This window comes from Oncorhynchus kisutch, linkage group LG7, assembly GCF_002021735.2.
Source record: "Oncorhynchus kisutch isolate 150728-3 linkage group LG7, Okis_V2, whole genome shotgun sequence".
NCBI classification, from domain to species: Eukaryota; Metazoa; Chordata; class Actinopteri; order Salmoniformes; family Salmonidae; genus Oncorhynchus; species Oncorhynchus kisutch.
In genome coordinates this window covers 29,480,385-29,493,598 of record NC_034180.2, presented here as the reverse complement: position 1 = coordinate 29,493,598, position 13,214 = coordinate 29,480,385, and the positions used below count along the sequence as shown (strand labels likewise).

At 43.2% G+C, this 13,214-nt stretch overlaps 1 protein-coding gene across 14 annotated transcripts in view; it reads right to left on the bottom strand.

The window, feature by feature from the left end:
- LOC109893722 (transmembrane protein KIAA1109 homolog) overlaps positions 1-13,214 on the bottom strand; it is a 117,273-nt gene that overhangs the window by 65,367 nt on the left and 38,692 nt on the right. For all 14 annotated transcript variants that reach the window (XM_031828829.1, XM_031828827.1, XM_031828831.1 and 11 more), the window contains exons 28-32: positions 12,782-13,055; positions 11,839-11,976; positions 11,665-11,735; positions 5,994-6,164; positions 5,637-5,757 (exon numbers count right to left, since the gene is read on the bottom strand). In XM_031828829.1, the coding sequence (XP_031684689.1) occupies positions 5,637-5,757; positions 5,994-6,164; positions 11,665-11,735; positions 11,839-11,976; positions 12,782-13,055 (775 nt within the window). The remainder of the gene's footprint in view (positions 1-5,636; positions 5,758-5,993; positions 6,165-11,664; positions 11,736-11,838; positions 11,977-12,781; positions 13,056-13,214) is intronic.

Here is a 13,214-nt window from a genome sequence, read left to right as displayed (position 1 = left end):
AAATCTCCGTCCCAGTCTCAGGTCTTTTGCAGACTCCATCAGGTTTTCTTCCAGAATGGTCCTGTATTTGGCTCCATCCATCTTCCCATCAATTTTAACCATCTTCCCTGTCCCTGCTGAAGAAAAGCAGGCCCAAACCATGATGCTGCCACCACCATGTTTGACAGTGGGGATGGTGTGTTCAGGGTGATGGGCTGTGTTGCTTTTACGCCAAACATTCAATTTTGGTTTCATCTGACCAGAGCACGTTCCACTTCTTCCACATGTTTGGTGTGTCTCCCAGGTGGCTTGTGGCAAACTTTAAACAACACTTTTTATGGATATCTTTAAGAAATGGCTTTCTTCTTGCCACTCTTCCATAAAGGCCAGATTTGTGCAATATACGACTGATTGTTGTCCTATGGACAGAGTCTCCCACCTCAGCTGTAGATCTCTGCAGTTCATCCAGAGTGATCATGGGCCTCTTGGCTGCATCTCTGATCAGTCTTCTCCTTGTATGAGCTGAAAGTTTAGAGGGACGGCCAGGTCTTGGTAGATTTGCAGTGGTCTGATACTCCTTCCATTTCAATAGTATCGCTTGCACAGTGCTCCTTGGGATGTTAAAAGCTTGGGAAATCTTTTTGTATCCAAATCCGGCTTTAAACTTCTTCACAACAGTATCTCAGACCTGCCTGGTGTGTTCCTTGTTCTTCATGATGCTCTCTGCGCTTTTAACGGACCTCTGAGAGTATCACAGTGCAGGTGCATTTATACGGAGACTTGATTACACACAGGTTGTCACGCCCTGGTCTAAGTATTTTGTGTTTTTCTTCATGTATTGGGTCAGGCCAGGGTGTGGCATGGAGTTTTTGTATTGTGGTGTGTTTTGTCTTGGGGTTTTGGTGTGTAGGTTTTTGGGATTGTAGCTAGTGGGGTTATCTAGCAAGGTCTATGGCTGTCTGGAGTGGTTCTCAATTAGAGGCAGGTGCTTATCGTTGTCTCTGATTGGGAACCATATTTAGGCAGCCATATTCTTTGAGTTTGTCGTGGGTGATTGTCCTATCTGTCATATGTGTACTCTCTGTTAATTTGCACAAGTATAGGCTGTTTTCGTTTATTGTTTTGTAGTGTTCGTGTTTAGTCGTGTTTACGTTTGTTTAAATAAACATGGATCGCAATCGACACGCTGCAGTTTGGTCCGACTCTCCTTCATCACAACTAGAAAGCCGTAACACAGGTGGATTGTATTTATCATCATTAGTCATTTAGGTCAACATTGGATCATTCAGAGATCCTCACTGAACTTCTGGAGAGAGTTTGCTGCACTGAAAGTAAAGGGGCAAGCCCAATTTTTCAGTTTTTGATTTGTTAAAAAGTTTGAAATATTCAATAAATGTCGTTCCACTTCATGATTGTGTCCCACTTGTTGTTGATTCTTCACAAAAAAATACAGTTTTATATCTTTATGTTTGAAGCCTGAAATGTGGCAAAAGGTCACAAAGTTCAAGGGGGCCGAATACTTTCGCAAGGCACTGTACATTTTGTTTTCCATGTTACACCTGCAATTTTAAAAACAATACAAGGGGCTTGAAGTAACCTATTTGAACTTGAATTTGGAGCTCAAAAATTCAAGTATTGGAATAGGCCTACCAAGAATATCAGTAATTTCCTCACTTTGGTCACCGAAAAGTCCTTATTATTGTAGCCAATTTGTAAGTTCTCCTGCTCCCTTACATGCTGACCACACCGCTCGCACGTGTCAACAAGAATCGGCTTTACCCACTGCAAGTCCCGCCTCTTCCATCTCCTTATTGGTTTTAGGAGCATTGAAACTGAGGTCCACACTCCAGTCCAGTTGGTGGTGGTAATGCACCTTTAAGTTGGTTGCCAACTGCCATAAAGTCCAAAGAAGAAAAAGCCATTAAGGAGGAGAGATTACTAGAAACAAACTCGGTTTACCCTTTTATTTGTGGATTAATTGTCGGAGTAGAGGACCTTGTGCATTTCAGGTAAAATAATGACCCAATGTTTATATCCCAGGACAGATTAGCTAGCAACAGCAAGCTAGCTAGCTAAATTGACATAAATGTTTAATGCTTTTCGACATCTAGTGTGGGTGGACAAAATCAACATGTTACAATTATCCGTGATTTCATTATTGATCAGTGTTGCTCTACTCTGTTGCAGTAAAACCACGTGTTGCGCCAAAACCACGTGCGGTTTTAATGAGGATGAAAACATCTCATGCTGGCTTCAACTGGGCTTTCCATACAAATCCCATAAAAAAAGGAACTTTGCTTTTGGTCCCTTTCTCATTATAAATACAGCAATGGTGAGATTCAAATGGTGAGATTAATGCTACCGCTATTCATGACTTTATTATGTGTGCCTACACCAGCCATGCACGCATCCAATCTATTTGGTCAGGCAATGTCCACATTATTCTAAATCAAATCATATTTTAGGTGTAATAATAATTAGAATATCAATGTATTGGCAAGGCCTAACAAATACATTAGTGTTAACGGCCCACTTTTTTTGACACTTTTTGCATGCTTTGTGTCAACTCCAATGCTTCCTTGAAAATAAAAGAGCCGCACAATCTAGGAGCTCAGATGCAAAAATGTAATTACCAATTGACTCCAATGCGTCCCACAGTTGTGTCAAGTTGTCTGGATGTCCTTTCGGTGGTGGACCATTCTTGATACACACGGGAAACTGTTGAGCGTGGAAAACCCCAGCAGCGCTGCAGTTCTTGACACAAATCAGTGTGCCTGGCCATAGCCTCGGGATGTAGTTTGTGTGTGGGGGTGCTATAAATCTTTTTGACGGCCCAGGCCGAGTGCTCTACTTTTAAAAATGTTTATTATGATTTTTCAGGGGGTGCTGCAGCCTCTTCAGCACCCCTACTTTCCACGGCTATGCGCCTGGCTAGGGCTGTTGCGGTCATGACATTTTGCCAGCTGGTGATTGTCATTGAAATAACTGCCGGGTCTCATGGAAATTGACTGTCAATTAACATTAACATCTCCGGCTTCTACTCATAGCCTACAACCTACTGATGCAGACCTTTGGAACAAGGTCTAAAATAGATGCAATAAAATAGATGCAATATAGTCTACACCATCACAGTAAATGCATGATTTATTTTAGGCAGGTCTAATGAAACATTTTGATATGAAGAAAATGTATTTCAGAAGAACAGAATAGCATATTCTGAGTCATCCTTATGTTAGGCCCTGATCTGGCTATGCCATATGGCTGTGGGCTACACTAGTTCACTTAGCAGGCAAGACTTGCTAATATTTCCCATGGCATTATTTTATAGCAAGAACCATACAATTGAACATAGCTGAATAAAATGGAAAGGATATTTTTCCCCGAACGATTTGAGGGCGTGCACACATGCGGCTATTCTGTGTTGAGCGGTTTAAAAGAAACAGGTCCAGCTATATTAGAAATCAAAACATATATTCTAAGGCTGCATGATGTGACAAATGATGATTTGAAAAAAGGCATGAAAGAAGTGCTCTGCTCTGTTTCCTGTGCAGGCTAAGATTGATGGTCATTAGTAGCCTACCAGAGGCATCAGACCTCCGTTTTGGAGGAGCCTAGTTACAATGACTGAATGGTCACATGGAATTTGACTGCGGCCATGACTCCTGACAGCTAGTGTGGCGGTAATAGGGTCACCATAACAGCCCTACGCCTGGCATCTATTACCATGCCCGGTGCACACACTTCATCAGTCTCTCATTCTCAATTTGACAAGCACTTGATAACATTCTCACACAGTACATTCAATTCAATCTGATCTATACACATATAGCCTGTGAAATATTTGTATTTATTTAGAATGGCCCACAAAAACAAAAACTCATCCATAGCCTGCCCTTGAATAGTGAATGAAGGTTATGTGCAGTTACTTTTTTAATATGCCAGGTAGGCTACACCGTATGTAAAGCGGATTAATGTACTTCATTTTAAAGAATTGAGCAATAAATATAGCAGTGGGAGAAAGCGGGGATCCGCTTTTATTAAATAGTGGCCAGTCAAAACTCAGTTCAACGCGCGACTGGGCTTATAAGAACATTTTTCACTAGACTCTGTAGGCTATGGGCTCTCCAAGCATGTTCCAGGTGTCTTGGGCCTATAGGATACGTTTGAAGTTATTTGGCCATTTCAGTTGTAATACTAACCTTAGCAAAACATATAGGCCTATGGGCTAGGTCAAATGATGCACACAAATATGATTTGAAAGTCGCAAAAAAATTCACAGGTTATAATATTCTCACCATTCAGACTATTCTCAATTTAATCTGGTCTTTATATATACTAAACAATATGTGTGAAATTAGTTCTGATTTAGAATGGGCCATTATCATGCACCAGTCAGAACAGGAGCAGGGTAAAAACAAAAATCCATATGCACTTGAAAAGCAAATGGAGGATGCTTTTCTTGCGGTTAATTTTCATGCCAGCCAGGTAGGCTACTTTGGTTGTAAAGTGAAGCAATGTGCTTAACAATAGAATGTTGAGAAATAAATATAGTAGATCACTTTCGCAGTCAAAAAGCAAGCTGAGATCTACCGTTCAGATTTTTTTTTAAAACACGACTTAAAAAAAGTAACATTAAGCTAATAAAAACAGCTCTGTAAATATGGGGTTTGAGCAGTAGGCCTAATACATTATCACAGCATATTGGCTGTATGCCTGGCCTGGTAATATTGTTCTTCTCTAACCATATTATATTTCAAAACTCAAGTTTTGATTACAAAATAGATCAGTTGGTGTAGCAATTGCTAGGCACAGCTGAACCATTTTTAAAAATAATTTGCAAATAATTAGCTTTTTTACACTAGGTCAAATCATGACCTCAGTGTTCTTCAGGTCGGAAAGTCGGCGGTCTAGAAAGATGCCATAGTTTCTGACTTGGAATTCCGAGTTGGATGACCATTCAAAACTAATGACCATCAGAGGCATCTGAGCACAGTTTTGAAGAAGCCTAGTTACCGTGACTGAACATTCACATGGTATTTGGCTGTGGTCATGACGCCTGACTGCCGGTGTGGCGGTAATACGGTCACCATAACAGCACTATGCATGGCATCTACAACCATACCTGGTTCAAATGGCACTTAAATCTTTTGTTTTGCCAATTCACCATCTGAATGGCACACATACACAATCCATGTCTCAATTGTCAAAAATCCTTCTTTAACCTGTTTCCTCCCCTTCATCTACACCGATTGAAGTGGATTTGACAAGTGACATCAATAAGGAATCGTAATGTAGCTTTCAACTGGATTCACCTGGTCACAGTCTGATATGGAAAGAGCGGTGTCCTTAATGTTTTGTACACTAAGTGTAAATTGTAATTATTGAGGACCTTGAAAATGTAAATGAAGTACTTGAAAAAGCCCCTGAATGTCCTTGGCCAATGTTGTTGTATAGGTGGAGCTATGGGTCCATTTGTATATATTCACTTTTATTCCTCTAAGTACACAAGTGGAACTGCATGAAAATCATTTTTATTTTTGTTTCAAACCATTAAGAAATGTTGATCCCAATGTCACACATTGGCCACATTATTTATAGAAAGACCCTTATAGCGCTCTACTTTTAGCCAGATTTACTCCTTGGTGAGATTTACTTACGGATTCAGTCACAGTGGACTTGCTGATCTGATAGGCTTCGTTTAGGACCATCCCATGCAGGTCATCCAGAATGGCTGCAGGGTGACGTATACTGACGTAGTGGACCATTGACTCAATGTATCTGTAATAACACCTCATACATTGTCAATGACATTAGCAATATATATTCCTGTAATATGACAAGGAGACTTGTTGGGCACAGCTGCTGTGGGGAGACACTGATTGCAGATGGAAAGGCAATATGTTTAGAATTTTCTATGATGAGCTGGTCTATAAGATGACCTATAACAGTATTTTTACACAAGACTTTGGTGGCTATAGCATACAAGAACTTAATATAAACCCAGGTGATGTTACCTGTCCAGAGCTTCAGCCACTAGAGGGGTGAGCACCACATTGATTGCCCCTTTCACTTCCACGATGGCGGTGGTTCTGGTCTGGGAGAGGGGCTGCTCCAAGGTCCAGTCCTCAGTGGTGGTGTCGTCTGTGTTCTCCATCACCTTCTTATCCAGAGGAGTGTACGGTTGGCTATAGTCACATAGAGAGAGATGCAGTTACAGATCTGTGTGTGAGAAACACAGAGCAGACCATAGAGATTCTATTAAATTAGTTCTATATGTAATTATATGGAGCAGACATACATACACTGAGTGTACAACAACATAAGGCACACCTTCCTAATATTGAGTTGCGCCCCCTTTAGCCCTCAGAACAGCGTCAATTCATAGGGGCATGGACTCTACAATGTGTCGAAAGTGTTTAACAGGGATGCTGACCCATGTTGACTCCTATGCCTCCCACAGCTGTGTCAAGTTGGCTGGATGTTCTTTGGGTGGTGGACAATTATTGATACACATGGGAAACTGTTGAGCGTGAAAAACCCAGCAGTGTTGCAGTTCTTGACTAACTCAAACCGGTGTGCCTGGCACCTACTACCTTGTTCAGTGTTGTAGAGTCCAGTCTGGAGACCACATATTGAGTGTCTCAGTCTTGTGTCGGTGTCTCGGTCTTGTCTCGGTGTCGGATACATTTTCACTTCCCAGGACCAGCAGAGACCAGCGGAATAAAACTCATTATCATCATCTTCCATTTAGTCAGTGCATCAAAGCGCTTCGCTAGGCCAAATATAATACATACTCTCCTTTCTTGAAACATTAATATCTTATCGCCTATTGAAACCTGTGACTCCTACTTTACTCGTAACATTACTGTCCTTTAATTTCATTGAAAAATTTCCTCAAACTTTGTCCGAATTTCCTTGACTCGCTGGTAGGGAAGAGTCGGGAAATTGTTGGAAAGTTGCATGCTCACTATTAGTAAGGGGAGACAGGGGGAAATTATAACAGTCTTTATATCTATAATAAACATGTTTGCGCAGTGGCAAACCTATTGGATCTAGGCCTTCAGTGTGTGACATGCTTGTGATGCTGAAAGGACAGCAATCGTAATACCAGCACACATGTAAGAGAGTGCACATTTTGTAAAACAAAGTGTCAGTGGTGTAGTGGAGGCTATATATGCAGGTATAGGCCTTATACCCACTTTGTTTTTCAGTGGGCATTGTGTATACTCACTTCTTAATCCCTACTGTTGCATATCAAAGTAGTGTAATGGAGGTATACGACTTATTCATTATGTATAGTCGTGGCCAAAAGTTGAGAATGACACAAATATTATTTTTCAAAGTCTGCTGCCTCAATTTGTATGATGGCAATTTGCATATACTCCACAATGTTATTAATGGCAAAGTCAATATTTGCCATGCAAATGAACAGAATACCCCAAAAACAGTTCCACTGCATTTCAGCCCTGCCACAAAAGGACCAGCTGACATCATGTCAGTGATTCTTTCGTTAACACAGGTGTGATTGTTGACAAGGACAAGGCTGGAGATCACTCTGTCATGCTGATTGAGATCGAATAACAGACTGGAAGCTGCAAAGGGAGGGTGGTGCTTGGAATCATTGTTCTTCCTCTGTCAACCATGGTTACCTGCAAGGTTACCTGCAAAATCATTTCTTTGCACAAAAAGGGCTTCACAGGCAAGGATATTGCTGCCAGTAAGATTGCACCTGAATCAACCATTTATCAGATCATCAAGAACTTCAAGGAGAGCGGTTCAATTGTTGTGAAGAAGGCTTGCTCAGGAATGGTAGTAGGCAGGTGTGAGTGCATCTGCACGCACAGTGAGGCAAGGACTTTTGGAGGATGGCCTGGTGTCAAAAAGGAGAGCAAAGAAGCCACTTCTCTCCAGGAAAAACATCAGGGACAGACTGATATTCTGCGAAAGGTACAGGGATTGGACTGCTGAGGACTGGGGTAAAGTCATTTTCTCTGATGAATCCCCTTTCCGATTGTTTTACGGCATCCGGAAAAAAGCTTGTCGGGAGAAGACAAGGTGAGCGCTACCATCAGTCCGGTGTCATGACAACAGTAAAGCATCCTGAGACCATTCATGTGTGGGGTTGCTTCTCAGCCAAGGGAGTGGGCTCACTCACAATTTTGCCTAAGAACACAGCCATGAATAAAGAACGGTACCAACACATCCTACAAAAGCAACTTCTCCCAACCATCCAGGAACAGTTTGGTGACGAACAATGCCTTTTCCAGCATGATGGAGCACCTTGCCATTAGGCAAAAGTGATAACTAAGTGGCTCGGTGAACAAAACATCAATATTTTGAGCACATGGCCAGGAAACTCCCCAGACCTTAATCCCATTGAGAACGTGTGGTCAATCCTCAAGAGGTGGGTGGACAAACAAAACCCCACAAATTCTGACAAACTCCAAGCATTGATGATGCATCAGTCAGGATGTGGCCCAGAAGTTAACTGACAGCATGCCAGGATGGATTGCAGAGGTCTTGAAAAAGAAGGGTCAACACATTGGTTGATTCCACTCCAAAACTTTGTCCTAATACAGTTGAATGGCAGATGCTTCTGATGGCCTAGCAAATGGCTGACATAGCTAGCTTTATGCAAGAGCTGGGTCTAATTCCTGAATTCTGATTGGTTAAAACCAAATTCTAGCCGGTGCCTATTCCACAAGTTACCACAGGCTAAATCTATGACAATAAAATGTCTATATACTCTGTTCCATCTGACTGTGCAATCCACTGTCTCATCAGCCCAGCCAGGCATTCATTTATAAACAATTTATAAACTACACTGCTCAAAAAAATAAAAGGGAACACTTAAACAACACAATGTAACTCCAAGTCAATCACACTTCTGTGAAATCAAACTGTCCACTTAGGAAGCAACACTGATTGACAATACATTTCACATGCTGTTGTGCAAATGGAATACACAACCGGTGGAAATTATAGGCAATTAGCAAGACACCCCCAATAAGGAGTGGTTCTGCAGGTGGTGACCTCAGACTACTTCTCAGTTCCTATGCTTCTTGGCTGATGTTTTGGTCACTTTTGAATGCTGGCGGTGCTTTCACTCTAGTGGTAGCATGAGACTGAGTCTACAACCCACACAGGTAGTGCAGCTCATCCAGGATGGGACATCAATGCAAGCTGTGGCAAGAAGGTTTGCTGTGTCTGTCAACATAGTGTCCAGAGCATGGAGTCGCTACCAGGAGACAGGCCAGTACATCAGGAGACGTGGAGGAGGCCGTAGGAGGGCAACAACCCAGCAGCAGGACCGCTACCTACGCCTTTGTGCAAGGAGGAGCAGGAGGAGCACTGCCAGAGCCCTGCAAAATGACCTCCAGCAGGCCACAAATGTGCATGTGTCTGCTCAAACAGTCAGAAACAGACCCCATGAGGGTGGTATGAGGGCCCGACGTCCACAGGTGGGGGTTGTGCTTACAGCCCAACACCGTGCAGGACGTTTTTAATTTGCCAGAGAACCCCAAGATTGGCAAATTCGCCACTGGCGCCCTGTGCTCTTCACAGATGAAAGCAGGTTCACACTGAGCACGTGACAGACGTGACTGTCTGGAGACGCCGTGGAGAACGTTCTGCTGCCTGCAACATCCTCCAGCATTGGTGGTGGGTCAGTCATGGTGTGGTATTTCTTTGGGGGGCCGCACAGCCCTCCATGTGCACGCCAGAGGTAGCCTGACTGCCATTAGGTACCGAGATGAGATCCTCAGACCCCTTGTGAGACCATATGCTGGTGCGGTTGGCCCTGGGTTCCTCCTAATGCAAGACAATGCTAGACCTCATGTGGCTGGAGTGTGTCAGCAGTTCCTGCAAGAGGAAGGCATTGACGCTATGGACTGGCCCGCCCGTTCCCCAGACCTGAATCCAATTGAGCACATCTGGGACATCATGTCTCGCTCCATCCACCAACGCCACGTTGCACCACAGACTGTCCAGGAGTTGGCGGATGCTTTAGTCCAGGTCTGGGAGGAGATCCCTCAGGAGACCATCCACCACCTCATCAGGAGCATGCCCAGGCGTTGTAGGGAGGTCATACAGGTACGTGGAGGCCACACACACTACTGAGCCTCATTTTGACTTGTTTTAAGGACATTACATCAAAGTTGGATCAGCATGTAGTGTGGTTTTCCACTTTAATTTTGAGTGTGACTGCAAATCCAGACCTCCATGGGTGATACATTTGATTTCCATTGATCATTTTTGTGTGATTTTGTTGTCAGCACATTCAACTATGTAAAGAAAAAAGTATTTAATAAAAATATTTCATTCATTCAGATCTAGGATGTGTTATTTTAGTGTTCCCTTTATTTTTTGGAGCAGTGTATAACCATCACATTTACATACGCATTCAGACCCTTTACTCAGAACTTTCTTGAAGCACCTTTGACAGCGATTAGAGCCTCGAGTCTTCTTGGGTAGATCCTCGCAAGCTCTGTCAGGATGTATGGGGAGCATCGCTGCACAGCTATTTTCAGGTCTCTCTAGAGATGTTCGAGTACAGACTCTGGCTGGGCCACTCAAGGACATTCAAAGACTTGTCCTGTCTTGGCGGTGTGCTTAGGGTCGATGTCCCGTTGGATGGTGAACCTTCGCCCCAGGTGTCTGGAGCAGGTTTTCATCAAGGATCTCTCTGTACTTTGCTCAGTCTATTTTCCCCCCAATACTGACTAGTCTTCCAGTCCCTGCCGCAAAAACCACAGCATGATGCTGTCACCGCCATAGGGATGGTGCCTAGTTTCCTCCAGAGGTGACGCTTAGCATTCAGGCCAAGAGTTAAATCCTGGTTTCATCCAACCAGGCAATCTTGTTTCTCATGGTCTGAGTGTCTCAAAGTGGGTTGTCATGTGGAGAGCTGCAGAGATGGTTGTCCTTCTGGAAGGTTCTCCCATCTCCACAGAGGAACTCTGGAGCTCTGTCAGAGTGACCATCAGGTTCTTGGTCACCTCCCTGACCAAGTCTCTTCTCCGCCGATTGCTCAGTTTGGCCGAGCGGCCAGCTCTAGAAAGAGACTTGGTGGTTTAAAACTTCTACCATTTAAGAATGATGGAGGACTCTGTGTTGTTGGGGACCTTCAATGCTGCAGAAATGTTTTGTTACCATTCCCCAGATCTATACCTCGTCAGAATCCTGTCTCGGGGCTGTACAGACAACATCATGGCTTGGTTGTTGCTTTGACATGCAATGTCAACTGTGGGACCTTATATAGACAAGTGTGTGCCTTTCCAAATCGTGTCCAATCAATTGAATTTACCACAGGTGGACTCCAATCAAGTAGTAGAAACATCCCAAGGACAATAAATGGAAACAGGATGCACCTGAGCTCAATTTCAAGTCTCATAGGAAAGGGTCTGAATACTTTTGTAAATAAGATATTTTATACATTTTAGCATGAGATTGTAACGTAACAAAATGTGGAAATGAATACTTTCTGAACGCGCTGTACACTGATTGAAGTGGATTTAACAGGTGACATCAATAAGGGATCCTAGCTTTCACCTGGACAGTCTATGTCATGGAAAGAGCAGGAGGTCCTAATGTTTTGTACACTCAGTGTATATGATGCGCACACGCACACACGCACACACACACACACACACACAAACAAAGCCTAGCAAAATAAATTTGAAATACTTGTGTGTGTCTCCCATCAACGAAAGACCTCTGTCTAGTAGAGAGCTGGCAGAGAGGCCTTGTTTAACCACCTACAACATAAGAGAAATGGTTAAGACCTCAGGGTACTCCACGGATGAACAGACACAAACAGTAACACACAAACACACTGTCTATATAGAATGTGTTTCTTACCTTAAAGCTGGGAACAGAGAGCTGGTCGAAGGAGGCAGAGCTCTCCTCACTGGTGGGCGTGTCCAGGTCCAGGGGGCGGTGTAGTGAGGACTTGGAGGTCCTCTTATTGGTGGGCTGCTTCTGAGACCAGTTAGACACCTGGGGTGTATTCAGAAGACGGTCAGAAGGTTTAAGATGTAACGAAGAGAGCTGTCATGATTCCCTATTCTCCCTGATAAACAACAATGTAGTTGTAGGTTTGCAAAACTACTGGTAATTTACAAAAGTTACCCACATTTCTGAAAACTTTGCCATAGCTTACATGTTAATTACCAATCTTTGGTAATTCGGTATTACTTTTTTAAAATGTATTCATATGAAGTATACATTTTTTATATACAGTTGAAGTCGGAAGTTTACATACACTTTAGCCAAATACATTTCAACTCAGTTTTTCACAATTCCTGACATGAAATTCCCTGTTTTATGTCAGTTGGGATCATCGCTTTATTTTAAGAATGTTTTTTTAAGAATGTGAAATGTCACAATAGTAGAGAGAATGATTTATTTCAGCATTTATTTATTTCATCACATTCCCAGTGGGTCAGAAGTTGGAAAAATTACTTAGGACATCTACTTGGTGCATGACACAACTGACTTGCCAAAACTATAGTTTGTTAACAATACATTTGTGGAGTGGTTGAAAAACAAGTTTTAATGACTCCAACCTAAGTGTTGGTAAACCTCCGACTTCAACTGTATGTGTCCATATTGTCCATGGGTTTCTAGTGGATAGGCCATATGGTTCAATTCAACTTCACTAAGTTGATATGAAAGTTAACAGTAATATACCCTCCCTTTGCAACCCTATACAGGGGTGTCAAATGTATGTACAATACGTCTTACTTTTCCTATCTAATAATGATAATAATTTCAGGGATAAAGTAATGTGGCTCAGCCTTACCTGGTAGTGGGCCAGGTAACTCTGGTAGCAGGCCATGACGTGGGGCTGTCGTGTCACCAGGCCTGGCTCGGGGGTCTTCTCCACCTCCACCGAGCCCTCCTCCTCCAACCCCAGCGCCGAAACAAAGGAGGCCTGCGACTGGTGGCTGGGGATGGGGTGGGCTGGCAGCGGGGGCAGGATGGGGGGCATGGGTAGAGGCCTGGGCTCTGTGATGAGATCCCCGTTCAACACATAGGTGAGGGGGCCCTCCACGCTGTGGTAGATGGAGCTGCGGCTGGAATCACAACAGATTGGTTTAAATACTGCAAGCATGTGTTGTTTCCCTTTATTTTACTAGGTAAGTTGACTGAGAACACATTCTCTTAGAAAGTACGTGCTTAGGTAAGAGGGAGAAGGGTCGGGAAAGGAGGTGCAGTCATTTAGCAGCTACAGT